The sequence below is a fragment of the Vespula pensylvanica genome, chromosome 17 (genome assembly GCF_014466175.1).
Source record: "Vespula pensylvanica isolate Volc-1 chromosome 17, ASM1446617v1, whole genome shotgun sequence".
NCBI lineage: Eukaryota > Metazoa > Arthropoda > Insecta > Hymenoptera > Vespidae > Vespula > Vespula pensylvanica.
In genome coordinates this window covers 558,160-581,068 of record NC_057701.1, presented here as the reverse complement: position 1 = coordinate 581,068, position 22,909 = coordinate 558,160, and the positions used below count along the sequence as shown (strand labels likewise).

The window sequence follows — 22,909 nt, the reverse complement described above, 5'->3', positions numbered from 1 at the left end:
GAGAGAGAGAGAGAGAGAGAGAGAGAGAGAGAGAGAGAGAGAGAGAGAGCGACGGACGGGTTTCCACGTTTTGTCCCCCGTGTACACAGTGCGTCCTGTTACTACCGCTGCTATACTCTGCTAGGAACTGTCTGCGAATTGTAAGGAGACAGGAAGCGCCCGGGACGACGGGCATCGAACGTCTGGACGCTTCACTTCTGTTTGGAAATATTTCGAAACATCGATCAGACGCGAAACGAGGGTCGAGAGTATGCGATTCTCTGTTTCCATTTTCCATTATCCTTTTTTCCTCGCTTTTACCCGCGAAATCTCTTTGTACGTTTCCTTTTTGTTTCCTTTTCGGGAAATTCGTTCGTCGTTTCTTTATAACAAAAAAAAAAAAGAGGGAGAGAGAGAGAGAGAGAGAGAGAGAGAGAAAAGAAGAATTGGAAATAAAGGAAAAGACACGAAGAAACGCGGGAAATCGAAAAGAGTCGTTGCTTCGATCTACAAACGTCCGCGTGATCTACGAACGAACGAGAGAAGCTGAATACCACGTACATTGGCTCGACCGCAAGTTCCCTTCGGTGCCCTTTCGGTTTCTACGAAGGGACGCGATGTAAATCAGTCCGGTGTGGTCAGCAACCCGCACATTAAGTTCCTTCGGCCAACTCCAGATAGTTCTCTTAGGAACGGAACGATCCGTGAATGACCTCGTCTCGGTTGCTTTGCACGATCTTAATGGGTCGTTCTTAGACTCTGATGTTCGTTTGCCTTTTGAAAGAGAATATCTATCTCTTGATAGAAGATATCGAGCTTAGAAAAGAGACACGCGATAAATCGATCGTTCGAATTTCCATCGGATTTCGGAATCTCGTAGTTTATCACGGATCGTCGAATGTAGAAGCTGAGAGGGGGGGGGGAGGGAGAGAGAGAGAGAGAGAGAATGTGGTTCGATCGATCGTTAACTCGCCGGTACTGCGCTGCCAGGGACACTTACAAATTAGCCAATCAAGTTCTAATCCCAGCACGATTTACCCCAATCAGCCCGTATCCTGCCGCAAATACTTTAATCCATCCATTAATCCTGCAAGATAAAAGTTTCCGAAGTAGTTACGACCCTTTTGTCGTCGTACCTAGCACGAATCTACGAATGTTTTCTCTGATTTTTCTTCTCTTCCTCATTCTTTATTTCCTTTATTTTTTCTCTTCCTTATCAAAAACAAAAGAGGAGAAGGCGTTCTTGGTATAGCGAGAGAATTGATTTAGGAGGACAGTAGAGGTGTATTTACGGATTGAAATCGAAAAGAGATGGAGCAGGAAAAAAGGGTGTTCTCGGAGAGATACGAGGGCGTTAGGCGGATAGGTGCTAGAACGTCGCTTAAATTTATGCTCGGCATCGTCGGTGCCCTCGCCCGGGCAATATTTTTTTTTTGCAACTCTCCCGGCAAAGCCCCGAGCCAGCAACAAGGACGATGGTAGCAGGACGTCCTCGTCCTCCTCGTCCTTCTCTTCATCCTCCTCCGGTTTCCATCCTCTCTCCCACGGTGGCCGTATACAGAACGCTGGACAAACAACAATAAATACATTTTGCCAGGCCGGGTGGCAAAGCCGGTTCGGGGGTGGAACTTCCATGCGAGCACGTACGGGCATAGCTTAACGTAATCTGACTGCGCACCACCCCATTTCAACCACGAGACCCTCCGCTACGCTACCGACGAACTCCCACCTACTGCAGTAACCAGTAGCTACTCTCTACAAGGAGAGGAACAACGAGGACGACGACGACGACGACGACGACGACGACGACGACGACGACGAGGACGACTAAGCCAGATAGCGTTCCCTTTAAAAGAGAGAGAGAAAGAGAGAGAAAAGGGACGCAGGAAGTCGAGGGTGAAGTGACCCCAGTGTGGCATCGCCACCTGACGAAAGAATTCCACGACCTGACTAGAATTTCATTAACCCTCCGTGCCTACCAACGGAGAGAAAGAAGAGAAGAGAAAGAAAGTACACGGCAGCTCGCGTTTATCGGTGCGAAAGAACTCGTTAAACTCGGTCTCTCTTTCGTCGTCGTTATTACTCTCTATCTCACTCGCATTTTTAAATGGACATTTACCTTTATCCCTATTTTTGACGAATTTCTCTTTAGAAAGAAACTAAACGAAACGTCGTTGTTGCATTTTACGCGTTCTGACGCCAAAGAGAGAGAGAGAGCCAGAGAGAGAGAGAAGGGAAAAAAAGAAGAAAAAGCGCAGCAAAACCTTTCGTTCAGGTATCGCTCGAACGACGAACGTTTTCTTCGTCCTCTTTGTCACCCGGAGAAAGAGAGAATGAGACAGACAGAGAATAGAAGCGTGAGTTTTAAGCGTTCGGCTCGTTCGGAATGCTAATGCGCGATTACAGCGGGCCGTGCTCGTAATACGTGGAGAACTTTTTGTGCGGCTCACGTGTGGCCCGAGGGCGCTTAAAACATCCCTTAAATTACCCCCATTAGCAAGGGTTGAATACCGGGTAAACGAGGATTTCACTGGCGCTGTTACGCGAGATTTATTCCGTGGGAAATATTCCTTTCGCCCGTTAAATTACGCGCTCTTCTCTCTCTCTCTCTCTCTCTCTCTCTCTCTCTCTCTCTCTCTCTCTCTCTCTCTCTCTCTCTCTCACATACACCTACGTGCTGCTTCCGTTGCTGCTGCTGCTGCTGCTGCTACTAGTACTGTTGCTGCTGCTGCTTGTTGCTACTGCACGGCATTTCGAACGCACCTCGTAAGCCGATTTGCCAGAGTATCAAGGAGAAAACGTAAATCTTCGCGCTCTTCGGTATACAACAACGAGGGGCTTAGCCGAGATGCAGGTAAAACATCAATTTATGGGAGAGCTTCGATTATTCCGAGTTCGGAAAAGAATGATCTTTTGAAATTGTTTTTTATCCTAATCATGCTCGTTCTCGCGGCCGATGATACGAGCGACGTGGAACGGAAACGCGAGAGAGTCCCTACGTCGAAACCGATTCCCAAAGTCGAACGTTCGTTCTCGGAAACTGAGAGGTGAACCATTGTCGCAGTTTCGACCTTTAGAATTGTCCTCGCCTTCGAGGTCGAAATAACGTAAGGATAAGGTCGTTATCTCCTTAATTTCTCCAAAGTGGCCATAGTACTATTGCAGGGGTAAAAGAGAGGAGGAGGAAGCTGGCTCAGAGGATTCGAGAGACGATTTACAGAATTTAAACAGTCCCTTGGGATAAGGCGGGCAAAATAATTTGCGGGCCACCCCGCGGCGAAGCTACACCACCACCGGTCCACCCCTTACCTTCCTACCCCCCCTCTCTCTCTCTCTCTCTCTCTCTCTCTCTCTCTTCCTCAGCATCCGGGAAAGGTTACGTCCTTCCTGCGGGATAAAACAAAACAACCAGCCGAGTATATTAATGCTTGGCTTAATGTGGCCCGCCTAATTAATGGACCGACTCACCGGACTCGCTCTCTCCGAAAGTAAGAGAAACGACGCTGTATTGCAGCAGCGTTGTTGAAGACAAAAGGGGCTGGCTAGCTAGCTCGTTCGTTCGTTCGTTCGTTCGTTCGTTCGTTCGTTCGTTCGTTCGTTCGTTCGTTCGTTCGTTCGTTCGCTAGCAAGCTCGTACTCTCTACAGAAAACTTTTCACGGAGATTCGCTCGATGTAAACGCGATAACGCGCGTTCTCGTGACGCGGGGGATGCTCGAGGGAAAGCGCGCGGGGGATGGTCGATACGATGGTGGAAGAAGGAGAAGGAGAAGAAGGAGAGAGAGAGAGAGAGAGAGGGATAGGGAGAGGTGGTACTCCTCGTTCGACGATCTCGTGGGTGGCACCGAGAGGCTGTCGCGAATGCAGCAAGGGCGGAGCCTTGAGAACTGCATCGAGACTGCCCAACCAAGTCAATAACGGACCAGCCAACTCCTTTCCTACTTTCTTTCCACCTTTTACAACAATACGTTCACGTTCTTTACTCTCTTCGTTCTATTACGTTTAACGTGTACGCGTAATTATGCGAAAAAAATTTCAAAGAAAATTAATACGAATTACTCGATAATTTCTAAAGAGAGAAGAGTTTACTCTTGGTAAAGTAAGACTCGAGCAGGGAGGTTTATCTACACTTTTAACAAGAACTTTAACAAAAAGTGGACGTTTTAACGGCCTTCCAAGTTGTTCTTCGAAGTGACAGCTTTATTCCCATGAGCGTGGGACAAAATTCGACAAAGGAAAACGCACCAACCTGACACAAGGGGAAGTGACGGAGAGACGGACGGAGAGAGAGAGAGAGAGAGAGAAAGAGAGAGAGACAGACAGACAGGGCAAAGAGGCAGCTCTTAGGCCGCCTTTTCAAGCAGGGCCGGCTTACAACAGCCGAGTTAGCGGTTGTCGAACGTGTAGCGGATAATCGAATTATCGTCGCTTTGAAGATCACCGTCCGTGGATGATTCAATCACGTACCTGACGAACGGATCGTCAACGATGCGAGCTACTTTCGAAAGGAACGTCTCTCGTTATGAACTCGCTGTTTCTCTCTCTCTCTCTCTCTCTCTCTCTCTCTCTCTCTCTCTCTCTCTCTCTCTCTCTCTCTCTCTCTCTCTCTCTCTCTCTCTCTCTCTCTCTTTACGTTTCAACGAACCATTCCGCCTCTGCTCCGTTGACTTTTTGACCACGTTAAATAGTACATACGTAGTTTTGCCTTTTTCCGCAGTAGTCACGGATAAATAGCAATTAGAAAATTTGATGTACGTTCTCGTGGATGCCTTTGACTCGGCCCGATTAAATTACCAAACCTGATTTTGCGAGCGGAAAACATGTAATTACCCGGAAACGCATGAGCGTCCTTATCGGAAAAATACTTCGTTAAGAGAAGAAGAATAATCTTTCGAGAGGTATCATCTTCTTTTTGTTTAGGTAGTTTGTTCTCCGTCGTGTCGTTGAAAAACAAAAAAGAGAGGAAGGGAAAAAAAGAAAAAATGGGGAGAGGCGTGTAGGTGTTTTGTTTCGTACTCGAAGAATTAACTCGGTCGCGTTCCGTTCGTCTTTTCTGCGTTTCCCTCTCTCTCTCTCTCTCTCTCTCGCTCTTTCTCTTTCTCTTTTACTAGTTCACATTCTCACCCTCGTAAGGGGGTTCGAACTTCCGGCACGGCAACGTTTGAAACAAAGCTTTGAGGGAGCCACAACAATGCCCGGTTTTTCAAGCCCTCCTCAGTGGTACTTTCGCCGTAGAGAGGAAAGGGAGTAGGAGACGTGTGCCTTCACGCAAATTGCAGAACAAAGTGGAAATCGACTGGCCACGCAGGGTCGTCGAAGGTTTCCGAGGTCTTCGTTGGAATCCAGGTCGGAGTCCGCAGGAATTTCCGTTTTGGAATGCCGGCATATGTAATTCAACTTACTTGCTTCGTTTTCCTCGATGTTACAAACGAGTCGTTCGAAGCGAATCCTGCGATAAGTCGTTCGCAGCTAGCGAGCGTGCGATCTTACCGCCGCTGCGTTCGACTCTTATTTTCTTCTTCGGAGAAGAAAAATATGAATTTTCCGTCGCAACGAATGTGCTCGATCTCTATACGATCCTACTCGTCCGATTAGCGTTAATCTTTATTTATTTATTCGACGAACGATCCTTCAACGATACCTTGCACCGATTCAACCTTCGAATCGTTTTTATCGAAAGAATCGCGTGCGGAAAGCGTAAAAACAGAACCACGGCTAATTCGAGACGGACCACCAGCCGTGGAGAAAATTCCCGCGTAAACGTAATTCCGCGATAAGATAGAATTCCTCGTGGACTGACTCGCATGGATTTAACGGTGAAACATTCGTCACGCAATTATTATGTGGGGAAACTTTGTGCGCGAGCGGATTTAATAGTTTGCATAATTTAGCCACCCTACGCTGGTTAGTTATTCCATTAATCATTACCCTCCTCTTTCATAGGTGGTAGGGCTTGCACGCTTACGAATAATAATTATTGTACTATTATTTATAACGAACTCAATTTATCGGTTGCCGGTATAGAAGGAGGTGGGGGAGTCGAGAGTGGGGGGAGTAAAGCGTATAATCGATTCAACTCGATTAATTAACTCGCCTCGTTGTGATTCTCGTAACCGAAGTTGCTCTCGTTTCAACGATAATGGAACAACGGTAATCCAAACGCGTTGTCGGCACAATTCGCGACTGACGGTTCTACGTTTTAATGCGCTAAAACACGTTTCCCCTATTAAATTTCGTGAGATTAATCCAACGATCAAATTTAGAGATATCCTTTTATCGGATTAATCGTTAAGAAATCTTTGACAAATTGGCAAATTTTCTATTTATACGTACCGAACTCTCGACCTTTACGATTAAACCGATCAAAGGACCCCCTCGTAAGTATTAATATTTGTCTTCGAAGTCGCGACCGCATGGAAGATATCAACGTCCTCGTGATATCTCGTGTCCAGACTATAACGGAGGGGAAAGAGGACGTATCGAAACCGCACAAACTTTGCTCATAGCGAGTTACTCGTAAATATATACCGGGTGCCTCGTATCGGATCCATTTCCTCGGAACCATCCTTTATAGATATTAAGTTCTAAATTGCATGGAGAAAGGAAAGGATTAAAGAGAAAAAGGGAACTGGTACTAAAGAGTAAAGCGAGGAGGGAACGTTCGTCGAAGAATCCCGGACAACGTCTTACTCGAAAACGCAGAGAGACGTTCGTTCGTTCGTTCGTTCGTTCGTTCGTTTGTTCGAGAACTGGTGACGCTTAAGCACGGAATAAGCGGAGGGAGGGTCAAACTAATTCGATTCTAAACTCTGACCGCATCGTGAGAGAGAGAGAGAGAGAGAGAGAAGCCACCCACGCTCGGACACAGATGGTACCAAACCGCGCGGTTAAATTCTCGAGCCGTAACTCTAATTACTCATAGACAAGCCGACGCGTTCTAGTGCCAGATGCCGGTGAAACTTGTTAAAAGGGACGCAAGTGTACATACGATTATATTCGTTCGTACGTTCGTTCGTACGTCCGTTCGAACCGTTCGAGGATTATGATCCTTCTTCGTTTCTTTATTTTCAGTCGATTAGATCTCCGACGGCGAATCGGAGATAAAAAGATGATGATGGACGTGAGCAAGAACGAACCGAGTAGTAAAAACGGGGCGACTCAGCAAGAATGTGCCGGTTGCGGCAAGACCATCACGGAAAGGTGAGTCTTTGAAACGCGTGAGGGAAGGAGGTTAAAAGCGTCGTCGAAGTCGATTAGATTCACGTAGGGGTTTCGTCGTCTTTATCGTTTCAGGTATTTGTTGAAAGCCTTGGACCTCTACTGGCACGAAGACTGTTTGAAATGTGGTTGCTGCGATTGCAGACTAGGAGAGGTCGGTTCCACGCTCTACACAAAGGCCAATCTAATTCTCTGCAAAAGAGATTACTTGAGGTGAGTCTTATCGCGTCATCGGGAAATAAGAGTCAACGCGGGGAACGAGGTAGAAAAAGGAGGGGAGAAGGGCGGGGGTTCGGATAAGGATAAGAAGAATAGCCGGAGGAGAAAAAACAAATCGAATTTTACAGATGAGTTTCCCTTATTGAATACATCCACATTCTCGTCTAAACAAGCGAAGCAAATAAAGCGGGTTGAGATTACCCGAGCTCCCGAGGGAAAGCTGGCAGGTGCCGTAGCGTCTGCCTATCGAAACACCATTCGTGCCCTTTATTAATGGCCCAATATTTGAAGACGACATACTCGTCGATGCCCCCATGAGCTTTTATTGCCACTCGTTACGATCGAGGGTACGATTTTTCTCGGAGACCTTATTCCTTCCGTCGCTGTCAAAATGAATATTTTTCTTTGAAAAGAATTTTTCTTCATTTCCTTTTTTTCTCTTCTCTTTCTGTCCAGGCTCTTCGGAAACACCGGCTACTGTGCGGCGTGTAACAAAGTCATACCGGCGTTCGAGATGGTAATGAGAGCAAGAACTAACGTCTATCATCTGGAATGTTTTTCCTGTCAAGAATGCGATCACAAGTAAGAGACAAAGGAATTTTTCAACGGCGAACACGTTCGTTCCTCCGTCGAGCGAAACTACTAAACTGTAGCCAGTAGTAGGTAGTAGCTAATGAAAGATTCACGCACAAGGAAGAAAACGTCTCTCTCTCTCTCTCTCCTTCGTGGCAGCTCATCCGTATAACAATTTAATTCGAGTCGGGCCAACTCGCGTTTGAAGGGGCGCGGGCTGCCACCACCTCCCCTCTCTCCCCTCCCCTCTATTCTCCTCTCTTCGAAAACTTCTCCCAGCACTTTGCAACACTTCGCTTACTTATTCACAACAAGCGAGTTAAGCCGAAAGTTCTTCGTACCGAGACTTACGTCTTTGGAACACCTCCGCCTCGTATCTGCCGACTGGAGATAATCGGGATGAAAGTCAGAAGTCCGTAACTCTAACCACCAACATCTCTCTCGGTTAGCTACGCGGTGGTATTCGTTGGCGAAGATATTTCGATCCTCTCTTCTTTCTTACATCTTTCCTCGAACGAGAGCAAACGACGAAAGCACAGAAAAATGGGAAGAAGGAAAAGAAGACATTTTCGGGAGACGTTAATTGCGAGTAACGTCAGCGATCCTCCCTCGATGGGAACTCGCAGCGATGACTCTCTCTCTCTCTCTCTTTGTGTCTTTGTCCCTTTCTCACACCCCTCGCAGTCAGGAGAAGAGAATAATTGACGCGATAGTATACGCCTGTTAGCGTAGGAAGAGCCGAGACATTTGGCGAAAGGAAAGTCAGAGTTTCGAACTATGCGAGCGACGTGTGGGTGCCTCGAGGTGCACGTCAGATGCAAATCAACTCGACTAATTTCTCGGAAAACTCGCGAGTTCAGTGGCGAGAGGGTGTGCGATGAGAATGCTCTCGACGTTTGGCGAGAAAGACGGGGAGAGGAGATAGTACACGCAGGGAGAGAGAAAGAGATGGGGGATAAGTCAACGTCACGTCGACAAACTTTCGATGAGATACGATAAAAGAATCCAAAGTAATAACAAAATCTAACTGGTAATCTCCATCGGTCGATCGTTACGACGTAACTATTAGATAAAAGTAAAACCCGATAATGTTCGGCATGGGGCAACGTAAATCGTTGGCATATTTTGAAAGGTAGGACGTAACGACACTCCATCGTATAATCATCGTATTACTCTCTCAATATCCGCTTTACGGTTTATTAGATATTATGCAATTAGCTATTGCTCCTGTCGAAATATACGAATGGCGTGGCTCGTTATTGTGTTAGCCGACTGATTAATTAAACGGCTTTAATTGTTCGATAATGTTTCGTGATTCGCGAGGAACGATTTGAAACCGTGCCATTATGAAAAATAGCTATTAATACAAATCGAAAGCACGAGAAATATAAAAATTACTGAATAGATAAGGCGGAGAGATAAGTGTAGGTAGACACAGAGGAAGAAGTAGAAGTGGAAGAAGAAGAAGAAGAAGAAGAAACTCGATTATATCGTCGGACGACGTCGTCGTTCGTTTAACGAAATTACTTCGAAATGTCCGCGAGAGAGGAGGAAGGCTAGAAAAGTGACTAGCGAGATCGAGTGACAGGGGTTGATGGTATTTCGTGCTTCAAATGTCAAACTACGGCATTTCCTTGACCTTTCATTTCATAACGTTCGACCTAAATCGGGAACCAAGTGCTAGGTTTTTTTTCCTCTTGAAACATTAACGAGATTTCGACGGTGTCTGGATAAAATCGAAACTGCGAAAACCTGGGAAGGAATTCGACGATTATACGGAGTGTGATGAAAAGTATCGCTCGATAGAAAAAAAAAAAAGAAGCACGACTCGGTCTTTACGATCGAAGCGGAAAATTTCAAACCGGAGGCGAACTATTTCCTTTTCCTTCCTTCTTTCTTTTCTCGTTAGAAGAAACGCCCTTATTATTTATAACTCGTGAGATGTGTTAAGCTCTCGAAGAAAATACGAAAGTGGCAATGGATTTCTCCGTGGTGAGACTCGAGTCTCCGTAGTAGGACGCGAGTATCGAGCGGGTGCGATCATGCCTCGGAGATACGTCGAAAGTATACTTTCTTTCGTGGCCGATGGTAACGTGCAACCCTTAAGGCGAAGGATCGGTAAGGGGGGCTTCGAAGACGGGGGTTGACCGTGTACGTAAAGGCGGAAACGGATGTGGCCGTTGGGTCACGCGATCTACACGAACCGAGCATAAAACACCTGAGTTGTTTAATCATACGCTCCTGAGGCGAGTCGTATATACCGTAAACTCTTAAGGGTGCCCACTACCACCACCTTCATCCCCTTAGACCCTTAACACCATCCACTCCCTCTCCCTCCGTTGTTTCTCTTTCTGTCACTTTGTTTCTCTCCTTCCTTCTCGTTTAAGCTTTTCGATAAACGAGCACCGTTTATCCATTAACGAGCATGCATGCCGTGCTTCGTAACGACTTTGACGACGTCGACGTCGAGTGATCTTGCTGTCTCTCTCTCTCTCTCTCTCTCTCTCTCTCTCTCTCTCTCTCTCTCTCTCTCTCTCTATCTATCTCTCCCTTTTTTATCGTGGCTCAATTTTCGGCTAATATTTCGGAGCCGCGAAAAAAGAGAGTCGGCGCGCTTAACACCCGTCTCGCGAACGTCGAGCTTTTAAAGCGGATGTCGTGGTTCGTCGACGAGCCCTGCTGATTTATCGTCGACCGTTTTGAACTATCGATTTTTCAAAAGCACACGCCGACATCATGTATAAATCCGAACTGGGTGTGTACGCCGAATAACGTAAAAAACAAGAAAAATTTATATATATATATATATATGTGCGTGTGCGCGTGTGTAGGAATATATATAAAAAAAAAAATAAATAAATAAAAGGGAAGAGAGAAAAAAAGAAACAAAGAAAACGAGAATTTGACACGGGAGAGAACGCAATTTCCGTTGTATACAATTTGGAGACTATAGTCGCGAGCGATTCTTCGCTCATTAAATTAGTAATTATCGAGTAAAAAGAAAAGCCTCGATTGTTTCGTTGGTTGGAAACAAACAACCCTTCGTCATTCGAATCTCTCTCTCTCTCTCTTTCTTGGGTTTTCTGCTTTCTACCTCTTTCGTAGGCACCTTACGATCTCACCCAAGAAGCTCGAAAGCTCTCCTTTGTTTATGAAAGTACGCTTCGGCTATTGTCGAGCGAGCTTTCGTCCTTCCCTTCGAAACAGGCAAACCATTGTTCGTGCTTATACTAAATTTTGGCATTACGAGTCAGCCGGCTTAATTGTTATTGTTCCGCGGAGCTTATCGAACGGCATGCTCTGCTATATTCCCACGCGAATCATCGCCCGGCATCGTAATTACTAGAAAATCATTCGACTTGCCTTACGCGTAGAACGAGCCGAACGGAACCGAGCCGAGTCGAGCCGAGCCACGCGAATGCGCCTGTTTAATATTGAATTCTCTTAACGAGCCGAGTAAACGCGATCGTTCGAGAATAAGGAAAAAAAAGAAAGAAAAAAACAAAAAAAAAATAAAAGGTGAGAGAGAGAGAGAGAGAGAGAGAGAGAGAGAGAGAGAGAGAGAAGGAAGTTAATTTTATGTTTCGCGATAATAATTTGCTTATTGAAACATTCCAAAAACGCGGTCAGAGAATGAATATTCGTAATATGAGCACGAGTCACGGACTTGGGCGATATATGATATATTAACAACGCGTTACTTTATGATAATGCTCGTGAATGTTTAAATATACGTCAAACAACATTGATCGAATGTCGGCCGATTAATATTCAGTTAAAATACTCGCCGTTATAGCTGCCTACCGTTACGCGTTCAATTAAACCTAGACACCGTTTACATTTTCATCATTAAAATATGTACGGTGCTTTTAACACTACAGAATGTTATCCGATAATAATAACAATAATAATAATAATAATAATAATAATAATAATAATAATAATAATAATAATAATAATAATAATAATCATAGTAATAGTAATAATAATAACAACAATAATAGTAATCATCGTCATCATTATTATTATTATCATCGCCATCATTATTTGCGAGTAGGTTCCATCTATGAAATCTTCAAGCTCGAGTATACCCTTTGGATAGGTCGCAAGGACACCAAGAGAAAGAGAAAGAGAGAGAGAGAGGGCGCAGCCATTTTGTTTCCGGTGTCCCGGGAGCACTTCCGGTCAACGTCACGCACTCCCGCGCGCGTCGCCTGTTACCTCCGAGCTTCTGAGATCTCCTTTCACGATTATATTCAAATTAAATGCGGCAGTCCGACCGGTAATATACTGCCACCAATTTAGTTACGATCCCTAGGAGGGTGGTTCGCTTTACTTCCTCGGTAAGACCGCGATCGACGCTCCTCATCCCGCGAATTCCACGATCTTCCAACATCAAGATCGTACAACGATTTCGCGCGTTCCTTAGCCTCTTAACTACGTTAACAGGTACGGAATACGAGCGCGTTAGATCCATTAGAAAATCGATTAACACTTTTCTTCGCATCTCCTCGTAAATTCCTTTCGATCGAGAGTAAAGACTTGCGCAATGGTTTCTAGAAAGCTTTGACACCATCGTTCGAGAACGCGCGACGATAAGAAGGACCATCTCGTCTCGATTTTCTCACGGCATAGACGCGCGTCACTTAAGAACAAAAGGAAGAAAGTAGAGAAGAACGTAATCGGCGGTAAACTCGTAAACGGCGATAAATTCGCGGCCGGCGCAACAAGGAATTCATTTCCGGTTGTCGGTGCAGGACTCTACCGGCTCGCGTATCGCGTTCAAGCGCCGCTGCATCCGAACAGTAGGGGTTTCAGTTGCACCATTTTCAATGGTGATAATCCGACGGTAGGGTGAAAAGGAGGGCTGGAGGGCGGGAGGGAAGAGGAGGCTTCGTTGCACGATCCGAAGCTGCTTTGTCACCGGATAGCCTAGACTCGCATTGCCGGCTCCGATGGCGATAGACCTGCCAGCAGCAACCACCCCTCCCTTTTCGCCATCTCTCTCTCTCTCTCTCTCTCTCTCTCTCTCTCTCTCTCTCTCTCTCTCTCTCTCTCTCTCTCTCTCTCTCTCTCTCTGACACTCTCCTCACCCTTGTTCCTCTTGCGTTTCGACGAGGCCAACCCCTTTCCTCTACGCTCGACGCACGATCCTGTTGCCTCTCTATGTATACAGACCCTGCTGTAGTACTAACGATACGCGTATCCTAGTCTCCCTTCCCTTTCTAACCCCTTCTTCTCAACGATATCCGAAGACTATCGCTTCGACGAGAGCTTTAGCGTTCCGATTATAAACGTAAAGCACAGCGTCCGATTACTTTACTCTCGCGATTGACACACCTTTGTGAATAATATGATGGTATGGAGTCGAAGAGAGAGAGAGAGAGAGAGAGACAGAGAGACGTTTGTATATATCCACTCTACTTTGTCTCTCTCGGATTTAACACAAGATGCGATAGAAATTTAATTGATCGGCTCGGAGGAAGGGAAAGAGAGAGACGATCGTATTATGTACGCTCGATAACTGTCTGGTATAAACAAGGCTCTCTGTAAAGCAATTGCATCAGCTTTGAAATTCACTTTGATTTATTCGTAAATATCAGCGACAAGTTTTCTCTCTCTCTCTCTCTCTCTTTTTTCTTTCTTTTTTATCATCACCCTTAAATCGTTCGAACAACCGAATAAAATAAATTTTAGCTCGGATCGTTAAACGTTACACCAGCGAAACGGGAACGTACGTAGTCGTAGGATCGCGTAACTCGGCTACTCTTTGTCGCTGCTAAAATGGAGCTCGTGCTTTGCGACTGCTTTAGCCTGCGAACGTACGCGGTAACGCGAACCAAAAACCGTTCGAGTTTCATCGAACCCGAGAACTGACACAAATTGAACATTGCGGTCAAGTGGCAACAGGTTCGGTAAAGGGTGCACGTACGTACGGCACGAAGGTGGCCGATAAAAGCCCAGCTTACATAGGCGAATGCGTGCGACCGAAAACGATACGAAATTATTTTTTCTTTTTTTTTCTTTTTTTTCCCCAACCCCTCCCCTCCCCTCCCCCCCCCCTCCCACACTCCCAAAATGCAACCCATTTTTTCCTCTTCCTCTCTAATAAAAGAATCGATAAAAGTCACGTTGAAAATTTATATATCCATGCGTAGTTCGGATTATTCGCTTTTAAAATCGATTCTTAATTATTCTAATTCTTCGTTGTTAAATCTATAATACGACGGTTTGATCTATTTTAATTCTTCGTCGTTGAATTTATTTTCAACCCGGCAGTCGACTTGTCAATTAAATCCTTAACGAGTCGTGCTAATATTTCATTCCGGGGTAAAAAGGAAGAACGTCATACTACGTCGAATTCGTTCGATCTATAGTTATCGTAAAAAATTGTTAAAAAAAAAAAAAAAAAATAAATAAATAAATAAATAAATAAAATAAAAAAAAAATAAAATAAAAAAAAAAAGAGAGAGAGAGGAAAAAATCAAGCGAAACGATCGAGCCATAGCTCGCAAGAATTTATTTATTTTCGATTATAAACATCACTTTGAAGTTTTCGAGTTTTAACGCGTTTAGAGAGACAGAGAGAGAGAGAGAGAGAGAGAGACAGAGAGAGAGAGAACCCTCTCTCGACTCGAACGAACGACTCTCGACGTAGTATAAATTTCTATCTATCGTTAATTGTTTCGACCGCACTTGAAAATGATGTATAAATTTTCATCCGTCGAGCACTCGATGATAACGGAGGGAAGAAGATGCTCTCCCAGGCACTCGATTTTCGCTTCACCGATCGCGCACGCACACGTTGTACGCCGTTTCGAGCTCGAGCACTTTTCGAGGGATAAATGAAAATTCGCGTTCGAACGATTCGCGATACGCATCTCGTATCTACGCATGTATGTATGTATATACCAAAATGCATAGAAACGCATAACACTTATGAATATTCATGGAACAAACAATCGCAAACTTATCATTCTTTCATTCGTTAAAAAATTCCAATAAATAAATTCTGTCGATGAACGTAGAAAATTGCTTTCAAAACAAAGAAATTCATTCGGCGATTTTTCTATTCGTTAATTTATTTATTCTCTCTCTCTCTCTCTCTCTCTCTCTCTCTCTCTGTCTCTGTCTCTGTCTCTGTCTCTCTCGCTGTCGCTCCTTTAAAAATCGTCTGGTCGTCGAGTTTTCAAAGAAATTCGTAATCTCAAAAAATCCGCGAAAAGAAATGAAAGTTTGCGAAAGCAAAGCTTTTCGCTACAGCCGGTGTAGGTTGTTAGCCACCGGTGCTTTTGGCGCTGACAATACCGCAATGCACAGGTTGCCCTAATAAAACTATGATCGCCGGATAAAACAGTGCAGTGCATGCTGGTAATTAGCGGTATACATAAATCATTGGCTATGTTGCACGTAAACGCGTAGCTCTCTCTCTCTCTCTCTCTCTATATATATATATATATACGTGTGTGCGTATTTGTGTATATCTACACATATATATATACACATATATACGCGTATTCGTGCACGCGGATGAAAACGTGCTGGGCCATTTAGTTTGGTAGCTCGCTATACGCCCTTCGTACTTTCTGCCTATGCTAACGCTCAACCCTTCCTGTCCTAAAATATACTATTGATAAAAAAAAATGGGCAACGCAAAAAATAGAGTTTTACTTGGGAAAGAACGCTCCGCAATGTGCAACCGCATAAACTTTCGTCATTTTTCGAACGTCCTGGCTCAGTCGTGCGCCTAAATAAGAAAAGAGGAAGAAAAGGAAGAAAGGAAAGAAGTAGGGAAAGAAAAGGAGCAAAGTGAAAAAGAAAAAGAAAGAAAAAAAAAAGAGAAGAAAAGAAAAGAAAAGAAAAGAAAAAAAAAAGAAAGAAAAAACGATCTGATTCTAGGTATAAATATCTCGTCGAGCATTAATCTTCAAGCTAATTCGTTTCTCAGAACTCTGGACGTATCTATCTGGACGGGTGATTAAGCGTTGGCTCTCTCGGAGAGACGTGTATAAAAAAGTGTAGCTGTCGTAAATAGGAAAGCTGCGATAGGAGCGAACGTCGGAATTAATTCATGGCCGGTACGCAGCATTAGCGACGGCAACCTCGTCGTCCTCGTCCTCGTCCTCGTAGTCGTCGTCGTCGTCGTCGTCGTCGTCGTCGTAGTCGTCGTAGTCGTCGTCGACATCGCCATCGCTTAGATATAAGCCTTGGATTTTTGAAGCGCCCTCATGCAAAGTGATGGCTTAATCTCCGGTTTAGGGCCCTTGCTAGAGAATAGACGCGTCTAAGCCTCGTACGGCTTAAACATGGCTTTAAACTCTTAGAGCAGAGAGGCCAGGCCCGTATACGTCTTTCCTGACGTTGAATTTCCTTCGCAGTTTTATCGTCGCGCTTTCGACTACCACGAGGAAGGAAGAAAGAGGAAGAGTTAGAAGAGATGGAGGATCGATAAGTGTTAACGAAACTAACTAGATTTTAGTCGGCGATTGCGTATGCGTGCTGCACACTGATATTTCCATTTTCTTTCGTTCCTTTTTTTAGAAAGTAACGACGACAGTACTCGCGGCCGCACGATTGACGTCGTAATACGATTATCAGATCGACCTTTTTTTTTTTCTACTCGCGAAGAGTTATTGGTCGAAAATACGAGTGTAAAAAAAGAGAAAAGAAAAAAAGGAAAATAAAAAGGATAAAAAATAAAAAAAGAACGCCGAACGATCGTCCTCGGCTATCCTATGAGATCTACAACAAAGGTACGATAGAATAATTAGCGAAACATCAAATTCCGTTAAACGCACGGAATTAATCGAGCAAATACGAAATTAGCTGAAGCGGCTGCGTTGGCTGGCCCGATGCACGCGAGAAAGGGAAATAGATAGATATGGGGAGAGAGAGAGAGAGAGAGAGAGAGAGAGAGAGAGAAATGGTAGGAGCCCACTCGAAAACGCGCTGAAACGTATGCGCGTGCATGCGCGAACACCGGGTATAAGCGCACGCTTTCGCGTTCGCCGACGTTGTTCGTTCTAGCGACGATAAAACGATACCGAAATTGCCGCGCAGCGTGGCTCCTGCAAATATCGTTATAGAAAGCAACACGATTTCCCGCGGGCTATTCGCTGCCCTCCTAGATTTACTATTACGATCATTATCGCGTTATAATCAAAAGTTCGCGATATAAACGGCTACCCTACCTAATCGATTATCGATCTGCTTATCGATAATAATATTTTTAATTACGTTTTTATCGTTTAGATACGTTTGTCTTTCTTCTTTGTTTCTCCTTTATCTTTTCTTTTTTTCTTTTCTTTCATTCATCTATTTTGTTTTTCTTTCGATACGAGGAATCACATTCGTACCGCAGAGATTTGCATGAAAGCTCTTCCATTCTTTATTGTCTTTATTATTGTTTCTTTTCATTCTTTTCTCCAAACAAATTTAATTCAATTATCTATTAATTAGATCTTGCGTTTGCGGGATGGTAAAGAGATCGCAAAATAAGAAAAGTCAATGAAAATACGAGCAGTCGAAAGGCATTAATTATCGGTGATAATAGGAAACAACAAATTTCTAGACGGAAACGAACGGGCACAGAGGTATGCAGAATGCAAAACCGATAAATAATAAGAGTGGCATCGGCAGCGACCGATGGTGGTGTGAAAGAGAGTAGGAAAGAGGAGGGAATGGTCTCTTTCTTTCTCTCTCTCTCTCTCTCGTTCTCGATCGCACGAACGTTGATAAAATAATAATTACCGGCGACAATGCCGGCCGGTACAAATTGCCCGTTAATTTTTGCCAATAAACATTCGTAAGCCCCTCGTAGAAGCGAAAAGCGTTCGTATGAAGCGTATGCGCGCGACGCGTAAATAACGGGCAAAATGTGAGCGAGAAAGAAAGAGAGAGATACATAGATAGATAGAGATAGATAGATATATATGTGTGTGTATGTGTGTGTAGAGAGAGAGAGAGAGAGAGAGAGAGAATTCTCGAACACAGCAGCAGCGCGTTATAGAAGGGTTGAAAGAGGAGGCGAAGCGAGGGATGAGGATGGATCAGAGGGGTGGTTCGTTGTAGCATGGCTCGAACGGTCAGCCTCGGCGTAAATATCAACGGATAATAATTTCGGTTGGTTATTAACGATAATAAAATCCCAATTTATCGGACGCGCGCGCTCGGCGACCTTCGCGATTTATAATCGGTTCTGGGCGTGCTCCGTCACGATCGCACACCGTTCGTTCGTTCGTTCGTTCGTTCGTTCGTTCGTTCGTTCGTTCGTTCCACCGTCGAAACAATGCACGAATATTTGTCCAGGAGGACGATATAAAATGATAGTCGTTTAAAATGTTCCACCGAATCGCTATCACTCCCCGCTGCTTTTTACTGTCAATGAAAATTACTCGAATTTCATTGCGTACGATACGCCGGGCTGCGTCGTCGAAATATTTAGATCGTTCGTTGTTGGAAAAAGACTTTTCAAGCTTTTATCTTCTTCTTTTTTTTTTTTTTAAGAATCATTTTCTTTTTTTTTTTTTACAGCAAGTTCGTTTAACTTCCAGTAACATATCCAACAATACCTACGTAGGTATTTTCAGAAATATAATATACCCTTTGTTAGCCTTTGTTAATCGTAAAACAATCAAATTTGCGGATCTCTCTCGATATCATTTTTACGGATACGATGGAAACCGTTTAGCACCGAACGCTGTTGCGTCGGTATAAATTAATTGACGAAACAGATTAATTTCGGATTACGTAAGAACGAAATAATGAAGAGATATAACAATTGGTGGAACGAAGCGTCTCCACGATTCTAACCCGAGGATCTGGCTTCTTAGACGACACAATAGCTAGCAGTCTGTTTCGAACAGGTTGCGATGTAACCGAGGAGAGCAATCCGAGTTCTCGGTGACACATTGGCTTTCAAGTTACACAATGTCTGCGACAGACATACACCTGCGGTCTCTCTCTCTCTCTCCCTCTCCCTCTCCCTCTCTGTCTCTCTAGCTATTTAGCAAGCTATTCTGCTGAAACGGAGTCAGATCGTTGGATATAACGTCTCTTGTCACATCTAACGTCATTTCGAAAGCCTATCCTATTCGTAGCTGTCATAATAGGACGTCGTACCTAGACTCCTCCGTGCGATGTTATCCAACCAGACGTAAAAATGCCTGATTACGTAGAGAGAAGAAGGAAGATCGTTTGCGAAGTAACACGAGCACCGATCTTTATCTGCTCGAAACTTCTCGCGAACGAATTTTTCTCGAACGAACGTCCCTAATGAAACCGATGAACGGGTATCCGTTCAGACGCTAATAGCTCGACGCTTAGACGCTTAAGTATGATTTATAGTTTGTTAATGGGGAAGTAGGTAAGGGCGAAAAAAAGGAGAAAAAAGAAAAGAAAAGAAAAGAAAAGAAAAGGACACAAAAAAGAAGATGCATAGCCGCTATCGACGCACGTTTTCGTCGCGTGCCTCGATAAACGACTTGGTAACGTCGTTCGTAGAACTTTTTCTGAAAGTATCGTAGCAAAGTAGAGTGGCTTTCAACGTAAGCTCGTGCGAGTCAAGGGCTCGTCCACTGCATCAATTTCAACTTTCTCCGATGGGTCGGCCGCGCTCGCGACGCATTTTCTTCCACTTAACTTTTCCAGCGATAAGGGCAGGAAGGAGTCTGCCCTTCCCCCTTCCTCTCCTCTTTCTCCTCATCCCGGTTGTCGTCGTCGTAGTCGTCGTAGTCGTCGTAGTCGTGTCGTAGCTACCGTCGGAGGAAGGAGGAAGAGGAGGAGAAGCGGGAGGATGAAAGAAGGTGGAGGGTGAAAAACCGAGGGTCGCTGGCTCGCATATAAAGTAACATTGTTCTTTAGTTCGTTAGGTTGTACCCGACAGGGGTGGCTTTTCCACTTTACTTACGAGCGTCGAAGGTGAAAAGATAACCTGCGAGCGTTATTCACCTTACGAGGGAGGTTCAGACATACTCTGGGCCTAGTATTTGACTCCGACTAGCAGTCCCTTTCGTTTCTTATTTCTACGTTAAAATAATTCTTTAGAGTCAACGTTATCCTTAAGTACGAAATATATAAAGAGGAACCTCGTCGACGAGTACGTAGAATCGTCTACGCGAATAAAACGACTGTAGTTGCTTCCATTTTCATTTCTCGGTAGGCTACGCGCTACGAGCCGTCGTTACGAGCTCGTTAAGGATGAAGTTTTGCACAGCTCATCAGAAGGGTAGAAGGATGCCCAAGGGCCAGTCTCCAGTCGGACGGCCTTCCACTTTTCGAGGGTGGAGGATGGATTCGAAGTCCCAAGGGTGAAATGGCTCATTCCGACGCACTTATCCGGCACACGCCGTAGATAACCATAGATTAATGGGGCTAGGAGACTCGGAAGGCGGCGGAAGAGTAGAAAGAGAGAGAGAGAGAGAGAGAGACGAGGAGATAGTTCTGCTAAAGTAAATGGAAGAAAAGGAAAGACGGGATGGGATCTGTGAGAGACCGAGAGAGACGGAAGGTATACCTTAGTGCTCTGATTTATCGTTTATTGAGAAATATGGTCGTTACTACGCGACTAAAGATCGAGCCCCCTTTTTCTTCGAACCTTCGATGGATTTGTCCGAATCGAAATGGGAACGACGAGAGAGAGAGAGAGAGAGAGAGAGAGAAATACCGTAGGATTATCGTCATGGGAAGTACTTCGATGGTCGAAAGAGACGGCAGAAAATAAAAGGAAAATCATAGAATTCGACGACGTCCTCCATCCTCTATTTGTCCTCTATTTGTTTTTCAACCTAGACAATTTCCTAATTAGCTACAAGATTTCATGTATCTCCCGTCTATAGGCCGGTGTATCTCACGAGTCAACGTGCAGCTTTCTAGCAAGTTGCTATGACTTAGGTTAATGTAAAGCCAACTCCACGGAAAGGATTAGGTGAGCTAAGCCCGGTGGTGCCTCGAACTCGAGCCACTTCTATCCCTCTTTCTCTACCTTCCTACCTTCTCCTCGTCGTTTCGACCCTTGCTAGATGTAGAGCGAATTATTCAGTTATCAAGTGTGTCCGGTCAGGAGGAGACACCGCCGGAAGTCAAACAAGCTGCCCTGCGAGAGATAACGCCGTCAAAGTGGTGGAGAGGCGAATGTATAAGGAGAAGGCGGGTTCGCCAACTTGAAATTTTCCTGTTAAAACTAAAGGGACTACGTGCGAGTCCTTCGTACCGAACGTTTCAATAAACCGTCTTAATTAAGTCCGCGAGCGAACAGAAATAGACTATAACTGTCTAAAGGAAAGAAGAAAAAAAGAAGGAAAGGAAAGAAAATACGAAGGAAGAAATCGAAAGAAGGAGGGACGATGATGGAGTTAATCTTGAGAAATTTCGCTATCCAAACTCGCAAACAAGATTCGGTAATTAAACCGTAAACCAAGACAACTTTGAATTATGCGTGTAGCACAGCTTTGTGGCAGAGGCCGAAGGATAACTCTAGTGGGACCCATTCGTTGATTAATCCTTCGAATAGCTGCAGTAGTCTCCAGGATTGTATATGGCTTCTAGGAAACTCGGAAGACACCTTCCGAGGAGATCTCAGGGGTACCCTCTCCGTTCCGTTCGAGAAAATACGTGGATCTTTGGAAGAAACGAATCGATTTCAACCTATATCGAGCGTTCGAACGGAATCCATAGACGTGAAAACGTTGCGAACGTACTTCGTCTAGTACATTCCACGTTGTCGTAACGATTACATCGAAACGCTTTACTAATTTCCGAGGCAAATTACAGGAACGTCAGTAACAACGTGTCCTCGGTATCGCTGTCATCCGCAGTGGTCGAGGCTATGGATTGAGGGACCAGCGCGTACTCTCTTTTGAGCGTAAAATTGAATCAACGCTTTTTAAACGTCTCCCACACTTGCCCGGATACGTTTCAACGTATATACCCGAACGTTTTGACGTTTGTCTGGAGTAAAGAAGATATGCATATATAAAAAAAGAAACAATGCCGAGCAAAAAAGAGAGAGAGAGAGAGAGAAAGAGAGAAGAGAAGAAAGGAAAAAACAAGAACAGAGAAATGTCGTAACCCGATTCGAATCGATTTTTCGCTATCTTTATCGACGAGTTCGTACACAGAGAGAGAGAAAGAGAGAGTCTACGTTAGACCGTAATCCTAGAGAAGCTACGTAAGGTCTAATCGCAAGGACGGTAAACTTGGGCAGTGAAACCTTGACAATGCCCGGAGGTTACGACACGATGGTAACTTTGGTGGGCCGATCTTGTGTTCGAGAAAGAGACGAGGTGAGGTAGACGAAGAGGGAGAGGGAAAGCCGACCCTACAACAAGTTTGCCTTTCCACCGACTCTCTCCTCCTCCTCCTCCTCCTCCTCCTCCTCCTCACCGCTTTTATCGCTAGAGGCTACCTAATGATGGAAACTTAAGTACTACGGTAAGTCATATTTAATCCTATCCAGTTTACGTTCCACTGATTCACCGAGTTACTTTGGCTTCTACCTGGGATGCTGTACGATCTTCCGCAACGCACAGGTATAACAATACCAACACGGTCACGCTCGAGAAAGGATAGTAGGTACTAATTTGTCGAGGATAACCACTAAACGCAAATTCGCTAGCTTACTTTGTTGGAGATAATCATCGAAGAGATAAGCTGTATCGTTCTCCTATACACGTACCTACGTACATATTATATACGCGTTGAGTACGAGAGGAGCACGTAGGAGAGAACGAATGGAAAGGTGCTACATACGACGCAACTCTACAAACTTATACACCCTTAATAGCCATGATAATAATCGGAAAAGAAATATGGTCGTTGTTCAAAGTATTCGACCGAAATAAAAAATGACGTTACAAAGGATGAAAGTTATACGTATAGGCTGAGAGAGAGAGAGAGAGAGAGAGAGAGAGAGAGAGAGAGAGA

General features: G+C 44.6%; 1 protein-coding gene and 1 long non-coding RNA gene across 5 annotated transcripts in view; one reads left to right on the top strand and one right to left on the bottom strand.

The window, feature by feature from the left end:
• LOC122635208 (LIM domain only protein 3-like) overlaps nucleotides 1-22,909 on the top strand; it is a 69,615-nt gene that overhangs the window by 33,129 nt on the left and 13,577 nt on the right. For 2 of the 4 annotated variants that reach the window (XM_043825162.1, XM_043825160.1), the window contains exons 2-4: nucleotides 7,049-7,177; nucleotides 7,271-7,408; nucleotides 7,871-7,996. In XM_043825162.1, the coding sequence (XP_043681097.1) occupies nucleotides 7,086-7,177; nucleotides 7,271-7,408; nucleotides 7,871-7,996 (356 nt within the window). In that variant the 5' untranslated portion in view covers nucleotides 7,049-7,085. Of the gene's footprint in view, nucleotides 1-6,034; nucleotides 6,948-7,048; nucleotides 7,178-7,270; nucleotides 7,409-7,870; nucleotides 7,997-22,909 lie in introns of those variants that run through there. The other 2 variants (XM_043825161.1, XM_043825163.1) reach the window with 2 other exon arrangements.
• LOC122635209 overlaps nucleotides 19,228-22,909 on the bottom strand; it is a 7,088-nt gene continuing 3,406 nt past the window's right edge. The window contains exon 3 of the long non-coding RNA XR_006328591.1: nucleotides 19,228-20,756. This is a non-coding gene — a long non-coding RNA (uncharacterized LOC122635209). The remainder of the gene's footprint in view (nucleotides 20,757-22,909) is intronic.